Genomic DNA, 20,784 nt, shown 5'->3' with positions numbered 1-20,784 from the left:
AATGTCTGAATCTCGGGCATTGATAGCATCGCATAGGAGACGGTATGTACGGCCTCACATCGCAACGGTAAGTTGTTACCTTGACTTTCTCTGGTAACAGTGACAACTTGAAAGAGACAATGAAGGCACCAGTGGCAACGTCTTCACCGTTGACCTTGCGCGTTCTTCATGTCTTCCATCAACTCTTCGTCAGTGTTCAAAATAAGGTCGCAGTGAAAGATGACTCTGCAAACCAGATTCAAGGATTTGTGCTCCTCCACTTTGACGCGGATTTCGCCAAAGTAGTCGCACTTAAGCAACTGATTAGCTTGCAATGCTGTACGAGTCTTCAAAAGCAAATTATTGTTGAGCATTTTGTCGAGATCCTCAAGTTCGCCAAAGACACCTTCAATGTGTCTAACTAAAAAGGATCGATTTTCTCAGCTTAAAATCATGACCATCGGTTCTGGTAGCAACCAGCAACCTAGGGAAGCTGGATCCCATTCCTTCACGCTACGCATGTTCCCAGGGAGTTGAACCTCTCAGGGAAGCTAAAGTAAAAGACTTCAATGGGGGACCACCTTGGGATGGGCCACTTCGTTTCAAAGCCATATCCAAAATCATCCTCCACGAATTCCATCCACTCCGATCAGGGGTCTCTGTAACCGAACCAAGCTGTCACAACAGGTACTGCCAGGGGTGCGATGTTGGACAATGCCTAATACGGGATGACTAAGGCAACGAGCACGAGGATTCCCTTCATCCAGTCACCCGCAATAGCATGTACCCCATAGCATGTACAGAGCACTAAATATAGAGCAAAATAAAATTAATAATATGCCCTTCTGGTATTCGGCTGTGCGGGGACCTGTGTTGTCAGGCGGATACTACTGCAAGGGTACATGGCGCTCCCACCCGCCGCTTCCTAGGTGGTTACTGACGCGGGCTTTCGGGCGTAACCGCACATGTAAGAGGCCCATCTCTGAGCAGCATGCACATCAAAAATTTAGAAATGGTCTACAACTAACCCTTAAAAAAAATTTTTTAAAAATAAAAAATAAAGAGGGGACCATGGCCACATGATCATTTTAGTCGCCTTCTACGACAGGCAGGGATTATCTGTGAATGTATTCAGCCTCACCCATCCACAGGAGGTCCAACACTTTGTACCAAACGGCAATCCGTGTCCGCGCCTAGGTCGCCCCTTTCAGTCGCCTCTTATGGAAGGCAGGGGATACTGTGGGTGTATTCTAAATGTGCGTCCCCACCCGCAGGGGGTGTGGACGGAAGGGTTAAAGGAGCTGGTTAGAAAAAAAAAGGAACTGTGGAAAAAATACTTAGTCACAAAACACCCAAGTGATTATGAGGCCTACAAAAACCAAAGGCTTGCAGTGAATAATGCAGTGAAAGTTGCAAAACTACAATTGTGGGAAAAGTTCGGAGAAGCAATGGAAGGAAACCTCCAAAACAACCAAAAGCTTTTTTTATAGTGTGCTGATATTTTTGCGAACAGTGAAGCAGTGTCCCCTTAAGTTCATAAAGGACAAAAGCGATAACCTCTTCCGAAGTGAAAATGATATCATGGAACGGTGGAAAGAACACTTTCAAGAACTGCTAGGAGGGAATAAAGGAAACCAAGGATAATGATCAGGTTGGAGAAGAACAGCAGCACCAAAAGGAAGGTTAGACCTGTGAAGAATTATCCAATGAGGAACTAAAGCGAACATTGGTGAAAGTGAAACTAGGCAAAGCTGGAGGTCATGATCAGACAGCACCTGAGATGCTCAAGTTTTTGGGCAAAAGTGGCAAAGACTTGTTCCACCAGATTTTCAATCTTGCCTGGAAAACAAAGAAGATACCAACAGACTGGGAGTACAGTGTCATTGTGCCAATATTCAAGAAAAGAGATAACAAGAGGTTGCAAAAACTATCGTGGGTTATTGCTCCTGAGTGTGCCAGGGAAAATATATGCAAGGGTTTTGGCAGACAGGCTAAGGCAAGTTATAGAACCACAGTTGGACAAGGCGCACTATGGGTTCCGAACAGGAAGAAGCACCCAAGACCTCATATTTACCATCAGACAGATCAGTGAAAAACTGATGAGGTACGGAAAAGAGGCACAACTGACCTTCATTGACCTAGAGAAAGCCTCTGACACCATTCCAAGAGAAGAAATTTGGAAGACACTGAAGCAAAGAAGTGTCAATGAACAACTAATTACAGCAATTCAAAGCCTGTACAGGAAACTGAATTATGTTCGCACCTGCAATGTAGAGTCTTCGGAGTTTGAGACTTCAATGGGACTTAAACAAAGGTGCATCCTTAGCCCACTTCTCTTCATTATCCTAATGGATGACTTCATCAAATAATGCAATGGGAAGGTGCAGAAATTCAAGCTTGGCTATAAGTTTCTAAGGCCAGTGTATATCACCCATTGTGCCTTCGCTGATGACATACTACTAGTTGGAGACTCGGAAAGAAACTTCAAAAGAACTTCTTAGTCTGTGAAGGAGAGCTCTAAAAGAGGGGCATGAAAATCAGACCATAATGATGTCACGGCAGCCTAAACAACACCAGATCGCACTGATTGTCGGTACGGTATTGGAGCACACCACAGATTTTAAATATCCCAGAGCCAAAGTGCTGCTGATGATGATGATGATGCTTGTTGTTTAAAGGGGCCTAACATATGGGTCATCGGCCCCCAATGGTACAAAATGAAATGACAAATTAACAAAATCATCCACTCACCAAAATAAAAAATGTCATGAAGAATGAATGGATGGATATAAATTTAAAACAATCAGTGGATCCCACCCAAAAACTATCATAAAAATAGGATTACTGACCAAGGGACCACTTCTAAAGCACAATCCTGAATCGAGGATGCTAGTTGTCTAAAGGGGTCCAAAATCCAGGTCAACAGCCCCTCATAATGGTACTTGTCTCTAGTAAAGCAGAACCATGGTATTTATCATGTTGGGGTACTAATCAAAAGTAGCATAGACTCACGGTGTTCCACACATGATGGTACTACTTACAAGTATTGTACGTCGTACAGGTAACGCAGACCTATGGTGTTTCTTAAATAATGGCGCCACTCATAGGCAACGCAAATTGATGGTGTTCCGCACCTAGGTGTACTAATCATAGGCGCCGGTTTTCCCGTGGTGTTCCTCATATAGTGGGTACTAATCACAGGCAACGCAAACCCACGGTGTCGTTCATATAGTGGTACTAATCACAGGCAACGCCCAGACCCATGGTGTTTCTCACAATGGTACTAATCACGGGGACTAGAAACCCACAGTGAACCACTCTCTACTGCTACTAACCACAAACCTACTGTGTACCTAATATAGTGGTACTACTCGCAAGTAAAGGCGACTCATGGTATTCCCCGCGTGATGGTACTAATCAAAAGTAGTTTCATGGTTCTTATACAATCATCCCTTGGTTGGCCCTTTTCGTCGCCTCTCAGGCAGGGGATACCGTGGGTGTATTCTTCGTCTGCATCCCCCACCCACACGGGGTAGACAGAGAGAAAAAAGAAAAGAAAAAAAGAAGGGATCTGTCACTTCGAAAAAAGAAGTAACGGACGAAAAAGGGCAAGGGCCACGAAGGGCGTGAAAATGAAAGAGTCCCTAGGCCTCGAATGCTCTAATACTGTCGGGGTCAGAAAAGAACAAGAGTTGACCAAGGGAGGTCGGACAGGACAGATGAATATGAGGAGCCTGGCACAAGTAAGTGTGGGGGCTAAAGTGCAGCAAGATGGTAGAATGGATGGTGAAATTACAGCTCATTCCCAAAGTCTCAGGGCGACTCTTCAATGCACTGAAGAGAAATTTCCTTAATATCTGTGACTAAATCCACAAAACTTTGTGTATACAAAATTATATATCTCCCTACTTTGCTCTATGGCTGTGAAACCTGGACATTGACCAGCAAACATCGGAGTAGAATTCAGGCATCAGAAATGCGATTTCTCTGCAAAATAGCGATATTCACCTTTAATGATAACATATAAAGTATAGTCAATGTCTTCAAGAAACACAGTACCAAAATTTCATACAGAACTAACATTAGAAACATGGAAATAGTGCATAATTCCAAGTCAATAAACAAAACCGACATTTAGCAAAGTCAGGCGCCTATCGCTTTAAATGCAATAACTGTTTTTCTTCAACATTGGGCAAACCGGAAGAGGTTTTAAAATTAGATATTTGGAGCACGTAAATGCCATCAAGTACAATAGGTTCTCAGCAATAGGCCAACACATTCATGACTCAAAACGTAGTTTCAATACTATAGATCAAGTCTTAGAAATTCTTAAGAACATAAACAAAGGCCCCTTACTCAAGGTTCAACCCCAATCTAAACCTCAATGAGAAACACACCTCAATGAAATTTCAGAAGAACCTAACATCTTGTTTGACTTTTTAATCGAAGTATTTAAAGGCATTAAATTCATGAATAAGCGATCTTTTACACTTTACACAATACTCTCTCGCGCGCACACTACCACCACTCCCCCTCCCCCAACCCGCCTAAAACACTGCCCTCCCACCCCTTATCCTTCCCCTTCTCCCTCTCCTTCCCACATACCTGACTTATCCATGTGTACACACGCTCAGTCCACATCTCTTCTTCACATAAACATCAAGCACGCTGCACAAGGCGAGTCTCATATTTTGTCACACATGACCACAAATTTGTCTTTCACCATTTCAAGTACTCTATTCATCTAATTTGTTTTTTCTTTTTAGGCTTCACTATCCACATCGAACTGAGACAATTTTAGTCTAACTAAAACCATATTCAACCTGCCACTTATTAAGTGCCACTTGACATAATTATCAGAAGACCCTGTCAATCGCATAGAATACTGGACTTTGACCTATATCTCCACCGATATCAACAGAGGAGTAGACTTCAATTTTACTTTGATATTTTAAGCCCGTAACTGGGGAATAGTTTCATAACGTCAACCAGCCAGTGGATAATTATTCAACGCAACATTCACTTTTGATATGGGTACAGTAGCGTGTGGCAGATGTAAATACTCAACAGAAAAATATATTTTACTTGATTTATTTAAATTATTAGTGATATAGTAAAAATTCAACAGCATAATGTTATTACCGTTTTTCTTGTAAACCCGCAAACATATATACACAGTGTGTTCATACAAAAGTGAATATAAAAAGTGTTCCTTTCGTTATTATGATGACATTTTTCAAGTTTTCAGGTATGCATCAATAGGTTCTATATACTTTCTGGTTCATAGCTCATTCAGAAATTGCGCACAGTGTAGTAAATACAGAAGCACGGGCAAGCACAAAGCGCCACGTCACATTCCTCACAGCAGTAGACAGTTTCCCGTCGCCTCTCTTTTGACAGGCACACAACACAATGTTTTCTTGAGCAATTCCTACTTCCGGTTGGCGGGTTTTCAGATAATTCAACGTCCTTCCTAACCAAGCCATGTTCACGTCACACGGAACAGTTTACCACAATACACAGACCAATTTACGAAAAGTTATCAGAACATGGGAGAATGGAGGTTGCAAAACAACTGTATGGTAACAACAACAACAACTCGCAAATTTAGTAATTTCAATGTACATATACACAAATAAATTCATTATGAAGAATTTGGTGCAGACCGTACGAGGCTACACGATACAGCTGCCTGACTGCCACCAAGGCGCAAACTACCCAACTATTAAAATTATAAAATCCTTTTAATAACAACCACCTACTCAATACATTATATTCTTTTTTTTTTTTTTTAATAATGTATTGAGTAGGTGGTTGTTATTAAAAGGATTTTATAATTTTAATATATTGTCCTCAATACGGTTCTATTATGAGATTAATTACATGTAACTACCCAACTGGCGTGAGACCAGATAAAAATTAATAGGACAGCAATAATCACATCTAATACGAATGGAATAAGTTTTAAATTACGATAGTAGATGGCAGAAGTGATTAAGAATAGCCAGGTGCCTATAGGCAGCTAACCCTACGTAAGAACACGCTTAGAATTACAAGAACACCAAAAGGCATCAAACCCAATACTCATGCGACAGCTGATGACGCCTGTAAGTGTCAAACCCAGTTAAGGGGACATCAATATTTTAAACTCAGATATCATCAATCCAACATTGAATTTGTAACATCAACAGTTTCACAACCATAGACTATAACGCCTGTAATGCGTTTCAACATACCACCATACATTTGACCTACTTTTCATTTTTAAATGTGAAATTGTCAATGTATGTATTTCATATCATACTGTACATATATGGTTAATTGTAATATAACATGTTACTCGCTCAGTTTGCAATTTTAAGCTGAAGATGACACTCTTACGTGTCAACACCGGTACTAGGAATGAATGAATGAATGAATGAATAAATAAATAAATAAATAAATAAATAAATAACATGCTGTAAACTAATATCTTCTATGACATATATTTAGCACTGAATACGTGGAACCTTCAATCAAATTTTAACAGTGTAATCGCTTTTAAAGACGTACTGGATACAACTGCGAAATCTAACAGTCCCGCCTAAATCGTATATAAACACTGTATTTTAAAAAAATCGCTAACTATGACATCACTTATGATACACCCCATGAAACTACGTATTCTTTATCTCATTTTTGGAGAAATGTATCACCTATAACGTACAATGTTGATTTTTGTTTCTTACGTATTTGGGGATTGCTGACAACAATGTAATGGTAATTTTGAAACTCTTGTTTTCAGTAGATTGTACACTTCAATCAGTCTATCTGTTGAAAAGTTCAGGCAAGCATCGCTGTGAAGATGTTGCAAAAGAAAAGGAAATTATTTTAATATTGAAGGAAAATCACACACAACATGGCAATTAGAGGATGGGAAATAAATGGCAGCACCACAAAGGAATTGGATTTAATACATTCAACAATTTCTATAATTTGGAAGAACAGAGAAAAAATACAGTCTCTCTTCAAAAATATTTTTTTTTTTTTAAATCAAGCTAGCCAGATCACATGAGCACAAAGTTACTGAAGAAGCTTTACTTAGATTGTTTAAGCAGCAAAGAACAAATAGTGCGCTGATCAATGGACCTATTCTTCAAGCAGAAAGCCAATGAATTTGCTTGCTGGTTAGGCAATCTAAACTTCAATTGTTCTTCCTCTTTGATTCAACATTTCCAAGCTCTGCTTGATATTTTTACCAAGAAAATTTGTGGTGAAGCTGCCAGTGTACCTGATTGTATAACAGACAAGTGGATATCTAAGAAATGGCCTGCTTCGTGTGAAAGTTACAAGCCAGATGATGTAATCACTGAGAATAAAACTCGCATCACAATATGGCATGAGATAAGACAATGAAATTTAAAGGTGGTTGCTGCAAATATGATGGGATCGTGTGAAGAAAAGCTTTTGGTCATTGGCGAATCGAGGAAACCAAGATGTTTTAAATACATACAATCCCTACTTATAGTTTATGAAAACGATGAAAAGTCTTGGATAACATCAGAAATTCTCAGCTGAAATCAAAGACGCAAAAAATTCTCCTGATCCAGTAGTCTACAATCTGCTGTAAAAAACGCTTGTGTTTTTACCTCCAAATGTCACTTCAGTTTTACAGCCTATGGACCAAGAGGTTTTAAAATCTCTTGAACTGGAGTACAGGAAGCTTCAAGTGATGAACGTTACAAAAATATTCAAGGAGAAGAAACAGTTTTTAACATTCTTGACAAAATTTTAATGATATCGGAAGCATGGGAAGATGTAATTCAAAGGATCATTGCCAAAGGTCTTAAAAATGCAGGTTTCAGGGATCTTTCTACACCATTCGATGGTGAGGGAGACACCTTTTCGGCAACAGCTGATGGTGGTGATGAAGACGAGGAGGATGACATTCCTTTGGTGCCATTAGTACAAAAACTTGGTCCATCTTTGTCAAATTGTGAAATACATAGAGGTCCAGAAAAATGTAGACACTCTTTGATAGTCAATATTAATGGAACGAAATGACAAACCATTACAATTCTTGCACGGGCAGAAGGTAATTTTGTACGTTCGAAGTGACCCCCAATAGCAGCAAAACAATGTTGATGCCGCTAAACTGCTCACAGAACTACGGCTGTCGGTGTTGCCGATGTGATAGCCGCACAGAACGCCTTGATGTTGCATAAAATGAATTTAATTGCAAAGCCCATATGTCGTTAGCATACATTTTTAAAGGTCGATTCAAAGGTTCCACCTTTACAATACTAAATTTTTTGTTTAATAAGCAATTAACAAATGTCGGGACTTGTTTCGTCCTTCCTGGTGGACATCATCAGTAGAAATACTTGTAAAATAAGTAAAATAGACAAAGACAAATACACATTAAAATAAGATTCAGGTTACCGAATATGTCAAGTTAAAAAGCATGATAAAATTTGGAGAATGTTCTTAATATGCTGGAGCACAATTGATGTTTAGTTCTGTTAAGATTAAATTATTTAACACACATAAAAATTCCAATAAAATACAATGATCGAGCTCTTCTTGTTGGCGTGATGATGTGTTGTTGATAATTCTTGGTTAGGTTATGTGGCAGGAGGAATGTTTGACTGCATGTCTAAAAATTGGAGAAAAATTGTGTTGTGGTTGAAAATTCGTCCTTGTCTGCCCAAGAGAGGTTAGGCTTGATACGTGTGTTACTGCTGGCGGCTAACTGAAGGTAGCTTGTTCACTGTAGCTAGAGACCGTGGTGGGTACTCAACAGTTCCTCTTTGACCTATCCACCGCCCAGGTAGATTTTCATCCAAGTAGGCCCTGATATCTCTGTGGTAGTGAGGCAGAGCACCATCTTGTTATAGATAAAATCTTTCATTTTCAAAAACCTCTCAGGTGGCAGGTAAAATTGATGTTTGCATCATATAAAGATACACCTCACCAGTTACGGTACCTTCAAAGAAGAATGGGCCAATCAAACTGCGCAATGACTGATCCCACCACGCATTAACACCGAATAGATTAACATGTTTGTCCACGTGAACATGAGGATTTTCCGGAGCCCAGTACATGCAGCGTGGCGGTTTACAATACCATTCAGTTTAAATTGCACCTCGTCAGACCAGATAACCATCCCTGGAAACTGTTCATCCTCGCGAAGCATGCCTTCAAACCACTCACAGTACTCCATTCTTCAATCCGGGTCATCCTCATCCATAGCGTGCAGCAATCTTGGAATGTACACATTCCACATTGCAGCCTTCAGAATTCGTCGTACGGATGATTGGCTTAACCCGCTTTCACGTGCACCCTGATTCACTGATTTTTTAGGCGACTTAGTAAAATGTTGCAATACAGCAGCGCTGGAAGCTGGACTTAATGTTTTTGGTTGGCAAGACCTTTTGTTATGCACATTCTGTCGATAAACATTTTTCTTTTTCATCATCCCCTATAGGGAGAGGTCAAGATGTGTAATGACTGGAGACCGTGCTCTTCTTGTTCGCGTGATGTGTTGTTGATAATTCTTGGTTATGGTATGTGGCAGGCGGAATGTTTACTGCAAGTGTAAAAATGTATCCCAAATTGTTGTACGTGTTGGTGGCCAAGTTTGGTACACATTACACCATTGCCATTGCCGGTTTACCTCCATTATATTTTCATACTTCCCATACCACTTCAATACAGCCTTGCGTTGCTCAAACGACAATCTTACTTTATTCATTGCTGCACTGTCATCTGCTGAAAAACGTGTGCCAAGATTGTCGCGCCATTCACGTGACCATCATCTGTTGAGAAAACAATGGATTATGCTACCGTGCAAGCATTGTAAAGTATGTAATTTTGTTCTGAAGATATTAACTATCAAATTACATTATTCTGGACCCCTCTGTAGAGGACTTGGCTGAGGTAGACAATCTTGCCATGTACGCCTCAGTGAATGAAGAAATTGTAGTTGAAATCCAAAGCCAACACATGATTGGCGAGAATAAACAATTTGTTGTGATGTCTGTCGTGTATCGACCTCCCCAAGGATCGAACCGTGGACTGTCATATAAGCGGCAGCAGGGACTCAACCCCAGGATATCAAAGAGAAATAAGCCAGTATAAGAATAAGAATATTAGTAATAAGGGACATCTTATAATGGCATTATAATTGTAATTATTATTATTATTATTATTATTATTATTATTATTATTATTATTATTATAATTTAATAGCTGAAATGAAGGAGAAACGTTTTAATAAATCAGAATAAGGAAGAGTCTTACTCAGGCGGAGAGCTTGCCTCACGCACCTACAATAACTACATGTTTAGGAGAGCAGATGTTTATTACTGACAGGCCAGTGTCTAAGCCAGGCCTTTGCAACTTGAGCACTTAGTGCTGGGGCGCACCAGTGCTGCACTCAGCAGCACCGTTCCCCTCCTTCCCCACCTACTCCACGCAGAACACTGTATTTTACATCAAGAACAATTATGTGCAAAAACTTTCGCAACTTTAAATTCGTTACAGATACTGTGTCAAAATGTGTAAATTTCTGCAGAAAGCAAAGTTTGAACCATCGGCAGTTCAAAGAATTTTTAAAAGATCTCAAGGCAGAACGTAGCGACATTTCCTTTTAATGTATTCTGCGCTGATTAAGTTGCATGAAAGTGTTAGCAACCTTCTAAGCATAATTGAAGAAATTACTCTATTCATGAAGATGAAAGGTTCTCCACAACCAACTTTGCGCTTTGCAGAATAAACAATGGGTAGCTGACCTCGCCTTCTTGGCGGGCATAACGTCTTATTTGAATTATTTAAATACTTAATTGGAAGGGAGAAACACACCGATTAGCACCATGTGTGATAGACCATGTGTGATAGACCATGTGTGATAGAATTAAGGCTTTCCAAATGCAGTGTTTGTTATTGAAAAGTCAGCTTGAAGCTGGAAATTTTGACAATTTTACTTCATTAAAATAATTACATTTGTCTACTTACGAAAATCTTAGAAACTATCAGACGTCATTACAGATTTTGCACCATGAATTCAATGTCCAGTTCAAAGAATTGAATGATATGGCACCTCAATTTGAAATATTTATGACCCCATTTTCAGAGTGTCCTGAAAAATCGCCATTATATTTCCAAACAGAGCTGATAAAACTACAGTGCAAAGGACAGGTACTACCACTACAACGGTGATTTAATTTCCTTTTACAAAGGTGTTCATCCACAAGAATTTCCCAGACTTCATGCACTTGCCTTAAAATTTACGTCAATGTTCAGTACAACTTATGCAAGCGAACAGATGTTTTTAATTCTGAATTTAAATAAATGTAGAACTAGGACTTCTCTGTTTGGCATTGTCTTAGAGGCTGTGCTTAGAGTTTCTACTGCCAAATCGATTGTACCGCAAAACAATGTCAACAATCGTCTTAAACACTAAATGTACATTAAAGCAAACACAATGTATGTACAGAATAAATTGTTTACGTGTTCACAGAATTTACATAAATAATATTGTTTTCGTAAGCTGCACGCTAACTTGAAGACCTTTGGTTCGGCCTCTGCCACTTCCCCTCCTTCACCAACCACGTCGCCGGGGCTAGAGGACAGCGCCGGGGGCCGGGGCCATGGGAGCACTTCAGTTGGAATATTCTGGTCTAAGCAGACAGTACAAGTGCACTCGGTCTTGACCAACAAAGGGATCAAAGCTAGCATCCTCAGTGCAGTTCTTTTCTGATCTAGAGAGAGAAACGAAATTACAGAGCAAGAGATGGAGATATTAGTATCCAGGGGGCGCCACTTAGCAGGGCGAATGGCTAAGTAACGCCCACTGTCCAGTCCCTAAGATAGTGGGAAGGGACTAACCTTTACTCGAGTGAGAGTAGATTAAACCCGAAAACAAGATGGCAGAAAGGCTCTCTCGAACAGTCACTCGAGCTCTCTTGACAGTGAACACAGTTGCACGTAAAGTGTCGCAAGGCAGGCTTCAATCTTAGTGCAGAGTAGTGAGCTAGTGAGCAAGCTCCCGTAAGACGAACATAGTGAGAATTTGTATATATCTTGTATATAGTAGTTGTCGTCGTCCTGAATAATAAGGGACAGTAGCTTTTACTTAGTCTTCTCATTTTGGGAGATCGGGGACCAAGTACGCACCTACTAATTACCTCCCTATAGGACTGCTTGGCAGGAAAGGTAGTACGCTAACTTCAACGGCCAGTGACCAAACACTAGAACGTCTCACAGGATAGGTAGGTCACGACATGTCGTATAACAAAGCTGTAAGTGAAGTGCAACAACTTTAATCAGCTTTTGTGTTTTGTGGTTATGTGTGTCGGATGTTTCTAATGTGTAAGATACAGTACATCACATTTGTACCCCGGGTGGTGCAAAATGAGTAACAGCGTAGCAATGGTATCTCAACGACGAAAACCCCACTGTCTTTTTCAAGGCAAAATCAACCTATCAAATGAAAAAGGATCCTCCTCTGGCAGTTAACTCAATCAAGAAGATAATCACAAATAAAACCTTCGAGAAAGGCAAGAAAGAAACTACCCAACCTACTGAAATGAAAAAAATGGAGAGAAAAAATAACCTTTCGGACAAAAATAAAAGCAAACCGAGGAAAGAAGCACTGGCGATCTTCAGATTGGAAACAGGACTGCTTAGCTGCACATCTAGCTAGAATCAAAATATACCCGACGGAAAACTGTACCATTCGCAAAATTACTGGATCAGTGATGGACTCTAAACACCTACTTCAGTCCACAGGACTCGACCCAACCCAACGAAAACAAGGCAATTTACCAATGCTATACTGGACACCCAGAAACAAAATGAAACAAGACTCTGTTCCCTCATACATCTGCACTTTATTCATGTTATTATTGTATATCACTGTTGTCTAGAGATATCAATTTTGTATTGGAGTTACTTCCCAATAAAGCCATAGGTTACAACAATATTTGTACAAATTTGAAAAACAGAAACAAGAGAGAATGAAGACCTTCATAATTTACAGTATTGCATTTCTTCTTCTTTTTTTATGACCACATAGGATCACTTTAGTCAGTCCATCGTTCAGGTCTCTTTGAAGGGATTGTTCGGGCTTTGTGGTGCTCGCAGTACTTCTTCAGATGCTCCGCTCTTCGTGCCCTTTCCTCAGTTGAAAATATGCATGTTGTTGGTTTGTTTTGTGTAAGGGTAAAGTGGAGGTTTGTATTCTTGAGTTTTGTATTCAATTTTATCTTATTTGTGGTGTCTTCTGTTGTAAGGCCTATTTCCTTCAGATCCTCTCTTACTTCTCTGATCCATTTACATCCTATTGTGGTATTTTTTTGAGACGAGATTGTGTTGTACTAGTTGTTTCAGAAGTCTCGAATCCTGCATCCTCACGATATGTCCAAAGAATCCTAGTCTCCTCTTACGCATAGTATCTGTAATGGGTTATAGCTTTTTGTTCACCACTTTGTTAGGTATTAACCGCCACTGTCCATCTTTCTGGTATTTTTTGTTGATGCAGGTTCTTCCAATCCTCCTTTCAATTTTTTGAAGTCTGTCAGTGTTTATTCAGGTAAAAAAGTGTTTCTGCTGCATATGTAGCTTCAGGTTTTATAACTGTGTTGTAGTGTTTTATTTTTGTATTTATTGATAGACATTTCTTTTTGTAGATATCCCATGTTAATTTTTGTGCTTTAGCTAATCTATTTGTTCTTACTTGGATTGAGATTTTTTCATTTAGGTTATGTGTTATTACTTCTCCAAGATATTTAAATTGAGTTACTATTTTGATTTTATTACCATTTCTGGTAACTTCTTTTAGTTGTGTTGGTTTTTGGAGCATAATTTCTGTTTTTTTTTTCAAATTATATTTTGAGGCCAATTTTATTTGCAATGTTTTGAAGTTCTGACATTGCATTTACTGCAGGAGAATACATAATTTATGTATAGAGCAGTGTATTTTCATTATTTTGTACAGCAATATAGTAATTAAGTTTTGTAATTCAGTAACTGGAGCGAGGGTGTCATTAATGGATATTATACTATACCGCACATAAATTAAGTTTAAAATATACTCCACATTTATCACGTTTATAAATTAAATTTAAAGCAACAGTATAACTTCTGATAATAACTTCCAATGAAAAAGACCTCAACATACCCGAACAACACCAGAAAAGAAAGGTTTAGTCACCATGAAAAAACAACAATTAATCAATCCACATCTAAAAAAAATACCACTTATCATGATGCATTTCAATACTATACATCAGGTCATGACAAATTTTCTTTTTAATCTAAGAGCCAGCACTCAAACCTAGGAGCCAGGTAATTTTTCTACTACTCGGATAGTTAACATACTGGCGTCTAACCTTCTGAAAAATAAAACATGGTAGTAATAGTAATAGGTCCTAGGTATTGTGATTTTATAGTTTCACATACACTACAACAGATTGTCAAAAATGTAAAGACAGGAGGACAATGAAGTAATTTTTTTTCAAACAATTTGCTTCATGTTGCACCGACACAGATAGGTCTTATGGCGACGATAGGATAGGAAAGGCGTGGAAGTGGGAAGAAAGCGGCTGTGGCCTTCATTAAGGTACAGCTCTAGCATTTGCCTGGTGTTAAAATGGGAAAACCACAGAAAACTGACTTCAGGACTGCCGACAGTGGGGTTCGAACCCACTATCCCCCAGATGCAAGCTCACAGATGAAGTAAATAAGGCATGCTACTATGTATACAAATTTATGAAACGAGCCAGTTCTTACATACTTATATTTTGATACTGCTCTAAGAAACTAGTAATTGTAAAATGTTAATAGCAAAGTGAATATTATAGTACACAACACCAAACTGTACAATTCTTTTGTATGAATTACTCCGACATGTTAAGAGATTAATAACTTAAGCTTAAATATATCTACCACCTATCTGAATACATATAAGGAACAACCCTTATTGTGCCTAGCAGCTTCGTATACTGTCAACATTATTTCTTTCTTAATTTGTTTACCTTCCAGGGTTGGTTTTCCTTCAGACTCAGCGAGGGATCTCACCTCTACCACCTCAAGGGCAGTGTCCTGGAGCGCGAGACTTTGGGTCAAGGGGATGAAGTGGGGAGGAGGACCAGTACCTTGCCCAGGCGGCCTCACCTGCTATGCTGAACAGGGGCCTTGTGGGGGATGGGAAGACTGGAAGGGATAGGCAAGGAAGAGGCCGTGGCCTTAAGTAAGGTACCATCCCGGCATTTGCGTGAAGAAGTGCGAAACCACAGAAAACCACTTCAAGAATGGCTGAGGTGGGGAATCGAACCCCCGCCCTTCTACTCAGTTGACCTCCCGAGGCTGAGTGGACCCAGTTCCAGCCCTCATACCACTTTTCAGATTTTGTGGCAGAGCCGGGAATCAAACCCAGACCTGTGGGGATGGCAGCTAATCACACTAACCACTACACCACAAACGCGGAAATAAGAGAACGTTCTGTTGCACTTTACAATAACACTGTTAAAATAATAGTTTTCATAGCAAGAGAGATTCTGTTTTAACACTAAAGGAACATCGCAGGATATTATCCGTGTCACAATATGTGTGTGGTTAAGTGTAAGAAAGGGCCAAGAGCTCTAACTTCGCCACAGAAAATAAAGGCTTTATCTATTTACGTGAGAAGTATATTTCAGTTATCTCTATCTTGGGAAATACCTTCATTACGAGACTCTTTTTGACACTCAAACATTCGTAATTAAAATTATATTTTCTTATATTGCTTACATAGTGCGGCCTTTATTATTATATAAAATAACAAATACCAAACCAGACATCTCCGGTACTCACCAAGATCCCCATCGTTACATAATCTCATTGTCTTGTTCAACCAAGTTTGATAATGTAACGGTTCAAATCCCGTTACAAGATGATATCTGTATTTTTATTATTTTATCTGTATTATTATTATTATTATTATTATTATTAATATTATGTCCGTATTATTATTATTTTATCTGTGAGATTACTATTATTTTGTTATAATTATTATTCAATTCCAGTACGCAAAGCTTGTCGCATGCGTATTTGTAATTGAGTGTATGCATATATACGTATATGTAGATTAACATTGAATACCTGTACAGTGAGAGTTTCGATATATCAGATGTTGAGTGTGACATCCTTACATTGTGCAATATTGCTGGCATTTCTGCCAAGTCATTGCCAAGTCATGGCTACGTCATCGTGAGCTTTTAGAATATTCGCTCAGAGACTCAGCCGCCCCGGGGGATTTCACCATTACATGCAACGGTTTGTGGCGTTGTGGGAGTATGTCATTGTTATTTCTGGAGATTACGTAGCTGTGTCAACCAACGTCTATAAAAGGTGGGTGCATATTGTAGCGTCAGTCATTATTTAAACGGAAGCAGTACAGTGAACAAGTCTGCTAGATGAAGAGGCCTCAGTCGGTCAGTCAACGAGTGTGAACGAGAGATGGAGAAGACTCAGTGAGCCATTAATTATTGGTCATTGAGAGAGTGAGGCCAAAGTTGGTCCGTCACTTAGTGGAAGACACGGACGCAAGGGCTTACCATGGAGTCAGAGAGGGCAACCCTGGACCTGCCAGGAGGTAATACCATACTGACTTACAAAGAAGTCAGATGATATGGAGAAGAAGCAGTCAAAAGGATGTATCACCAAGTTAGGCGTGACACATCTACAGTAAACACCAGATCAAAGGAATACGTCGTAATTACACTAAAAGTGTTGAAGGTACAGTCAAGTGAATCAGTGAGGGAAATATTTCGTATAAATTGTTAAATGTTCGGTCAAGAAGAATTCAAATTCATGCCGAGTTTCTTTCAGTTGCAATGTCATAATTTCATATTCTCATCTGTTTTATCGCAACAAGACTCACTATTTTTTGAGATATTATTTAAAGAATATATATTGTTCTATCAAACGAATTCATAGTTTTATTTCATTGACAGTAAAATATCTTAACCTCAAAATTAATGGGGAAACCGAACGCCAATCTCCTTTTCCCAGAACTTATATGGTATGTTGTCAAAAGTAAGCTTATTACCCCACACCCTAGAGATAGTCAAGAGTCTCATTCTATTATTGCTGCACTGAGTGGCAGCTGGCGCTCTTCAAATAACGTATGTGTAAGTAAGCAGGTAACAAGTAAGTGTAAGTACAAGGTCCGACGAGTGCGTATTTTATTTAATGAATATTAATTTTCATAATTTCCATTTTAAATGCATATATTTCAGATTTTTCAAGTTAAATGCAGATTTATATGTTTGTAAATATAGTCAGCGATTTAGGAAAGTCTCAATAAATCGTATGGAATGTGAAGGGGTTGCGTATTATTACATGCGCTTTGCAATAGTTCAGCAACAGTAAACTGAGAGTTAAATATTTAAATGGGGAAATTATACTCAGCTCGAAAAAGAAAGCGCCAAAGAAAGAAATTTACGCGCCATGGCAACCTGGCGCCCAGGATTTGTCATGCCCTGCTATACATCAATAAAATCCTGCAACTGAAAATTAAAACCTACAACGTATTTTCCAGTCAATGACCAGGTCAGGGACGGGATGAATGAAGCCCCCAACTTGTGGCGAGGATAAGAATTGTGTCGGTTGCTTAGGCCTGTCACACTCCTCTGGGGCAAAGATTAATGACTGACAGATGAAATAAAATGATAGCGGAGAGTGTTACTGGAATGAAAGATGACAGGAAAAACCAGAGTACCCGGAGAAATACCTGTCCCGCCTCCGCTTTGGCCAGCACAAATCTCACATGGAGTGACCAAGATTTGAACCACGGTTTCCAGCGGTGAGACGCCGAAGCGCGGTGCTGCCTGAGCCATGGAGATTCCTAAAATCCTCCAATTATTTCTTGAAAATCATTTTACTGTCACAGCCCTTGCAGTATCTTGGGTCATGGTAACTGTAATACTGTATTACATACCTTCTGGGCAACTGTTTCCAGGATCCAAGGATTGTCGCCGACTCTCTGATTTGATTTTAATGTTGTTTTCAATATCCACAGCAGCAGTTCTGTCGAAAGTCACAGCAGCAGTAGCACTAGCAGCAGCATTTGAAGCAGCACTATCTCTAGCATCAGGCCCACCCTCATATCTCATGTGCAGCTGAGATGAACCAGACTGATAAACTTTATCATCTGATTTTGACTCTGACTCCACTTGAGGTTGAGGTTGAGATAAGGAAGGACGGTATGCTAGAGACATAGGCGATAGTTTCTCTGCTTCTGTTGGGCGTGCCTTACTGCCATCGCGGAGTACCGAGGCACGCACAGCAGCTGCATCCTGCATCGCCTCTGACGAGCTGCGATGATGCCGTTTTCGTGGAGATGCATCATAATGAGATGAGGCTGGGGCTGATGCAGGAACTCTCTGCTCATACGCTGGACGGTAGTGAGGTGGATGCATATATGGTGACATAACAGGAGAGTAAGATGCCGAAGCTGAGGTAGATGCATGATGCTGAGGATGGAGTTGATCTGCCGCTGGATTCCCATCCAGCATTTCCTTTGTGCCACCATTACCACCACTATTGCCACTGCTGTTTAGTTTGGTCAGCTTACGGCCAGTGGGAGAATCTAACTGGCTTTCATGACTCTCTGGTGAAACATGTTTACCATGAACAACAGCAAGTTTTTCATGTTCAATGGAGAGACCTTTGACCTGAAACGAGAAACACTATGCTTAACAACTATCAACTGTAAAACAAAACACATCCAAAAGTAAATTTACTTAAGATCCAATCTTAATGAGAACAGCTTTTCTACAGAATGGGTAAAAAGTCCTTACACACTAGCCCATAATAAAAAAAAAATGAATAGACATCTAAATATTTATTTTATATACAGTCCTGCAACACAGTAACTGACAACACAGTTCTTGAGCCAAAAGCAGCTTTCATTACTATCCATTATTTCATTACTGACACTTGGTTTAGTTACGATGGTGGATAAACTGATTTCAGTGTTGAGGAGACTTTAGCTTCTCGTGGATGGGTTCAGAACGTCCAAGGACATAAAGACAATGGATGACATTGTGAGGGACATTCCTGTGTGTTTTGGGAAATCGTTATCACTGCAAAAATTAATGGTTTGGGAAAAAAAAGTCTTTGCGACAGAAAGTGATAGTGTTGCACCACATAGTGGGAGACCAGGCAATCGCACCGAGAGTTGTGCTGCTGCAGCAGAATTAATTGAACAATTGTCAATAAAGGCAACCACTATGCTAGACCACATGCGGAAAAACTTATGCCTTTCATGTGTTTGCCCATCCTCAGTGAGTGAGTTGAGCAATCGTGACATGCATACATGTCAAAAGAAATTCGCACACTGCCCGCATGCAGATGACCAATAGAATGTTTTGTTCTCTGATGAGAGCGATTTATCACAGATCACGCAGTCATAAGGTTTTTCCTGGGAAAAAGACAATCTACAATTTTATGAAAAATCAAGAGCAATCCACTGCACATTATGGTTTGGGCAGGGCTGACAGAGCTGGTCTGCATGTCAATCAGCACACTTACCAGCAAATGGTTAATGAGTGGTTGCTTCTGAGGTTAACGGCCAGACGAATATTAAACATCTATGATTCTTTTCAATTAGTTAACAGAAAAAGAACGTCCTTTACATTGCCATACCAAATCCAGCTCATATAGCTCATCTAAATAACTAAATAAATGACAGAATTAAATATTAAAACTCTACATTCAATAATCTTAAATCCACACATCTTTTCCTAAACAGACTTTATTCTCCTATCACAGATCATTATTAATAATATTAGTTGTAGTAAGTCTTTTTATTAGAACTGTATTAACGGTGCATTTTTCAAGACCTCACTAATATCTTGTCTGTCTTATGGAATTTGTCATATCCTGAAAAATTCTGTCTTATGAATCAGAGCACAATTATTATTTTTCATCAGAGATGGTTGCTTTGTTGTGAGTTTATCATGTAGTCTGATCAACAAAGAAAGATTGTACTGATAGTTTGGCATTCATCCTGCTATTCACAGTGGGGCAATACGATTCATCACTCAGGAAAATTTGTGAAGTTAACAGTGGGTCCCTGCAACTACCACTGGTATAAATATTGGATTAGGGTATAAAGGTGCAACTTATCTTCACATTATTAGTCCCATTTACATAGCAAAACAATAAATCCCCAACTTGGCACGTTCGATCCTGCCTCAGTCCAGTGGTATCTGAAGGTGTTCAAATAAGTCAGCCACATGTCAGTAGATTTACTGGCATACAAAAGAACTCCTGCAGGACTAAATTCCGGTACCTCAGCATCTCCAAAAACCGTAAAAGTAGTTATATGTAAAGCCAATAACATTATAATAATAATTATTATTATTATTATTTAAAACAATAAATTAAGAAAGACATCTTAATCTTGATCGAGTAAACTATGAAGAACCTATTTTCAATGCTAAGTCCGGGTCCATGGCTAAATGGTCAGCGTGCTGGCCTTTGGTCACATGGGTCCCGGGAATTTTATCCATCATTGGTTAATTTCTCTGGCACAGGGGCTGGCTGTATGTGTCGTCTTCATCATCATTTCATCCTCATCATGACACGCAGGTCGCCTACGAGAGTCAAATCAAAAGACCTGCACCTGGCGAGCCAAACATGTCCTTGGACACTTCTGGCACTAAAAGCCATACACCATTTAATTTCAATGTTAAGACCCATCCTAAGTATGAAAAAGATCATGGACCACTGTTTGGAGGCTGATAATCTGGACATCACTGTATGTCCCTCAAAACA

At 39.5% G+C, this 20,784-nt stretch overlaps 1 protein-coding gene across 3 annotated transcripts in view; it reads right to left on the bottom strand.

Moving 5' to 3' along the window:
- The window catches only part of LOC136877449 (zinc finger protein chinmo), a 314,891-nt gene that overhangs the window by 253,613 nt on the left and 40,494 nt on the right, over positions 1–20,784 (bottom strand). For 2 of the 3 annotated variants that reach the window (XM_067151498.2, XM_067151500.2), the window contains one exon: positions 17,942–18,677. In XM_067151498.2, the coding sequence (XP_067007599.1) occupies positions 17,942–18,677 (736 nt within the window). Of the gene's footprint in view, positions 1–11,024; positions 11,721–17,941; positions 18,678–20,784 lie in introns of those variants that run through there. The other variant, XM_067151499.2, reaches the window with a different exon arrangement.

Source organism: Anabrus simplex, chromosome 7 (assembly GCF_040414725.1).
Source record: "Anabrus simplex isolate iqAnaSimp1 chromosome 7, ASM4041472v1, whole genome shotgun sequence".
Taxonomy (NCBI): Eukaryota; Metazoa; Arthropoda; class Insecta; order Orthoptera; family Tettigoniidae; genus Anabrus; species Anabrus simplex.
The sequence above is the reverse complement of the archived record's forward strand: the minus strand, read 5'-3'. Positions and strand labels throughout refer to the sequence as shown.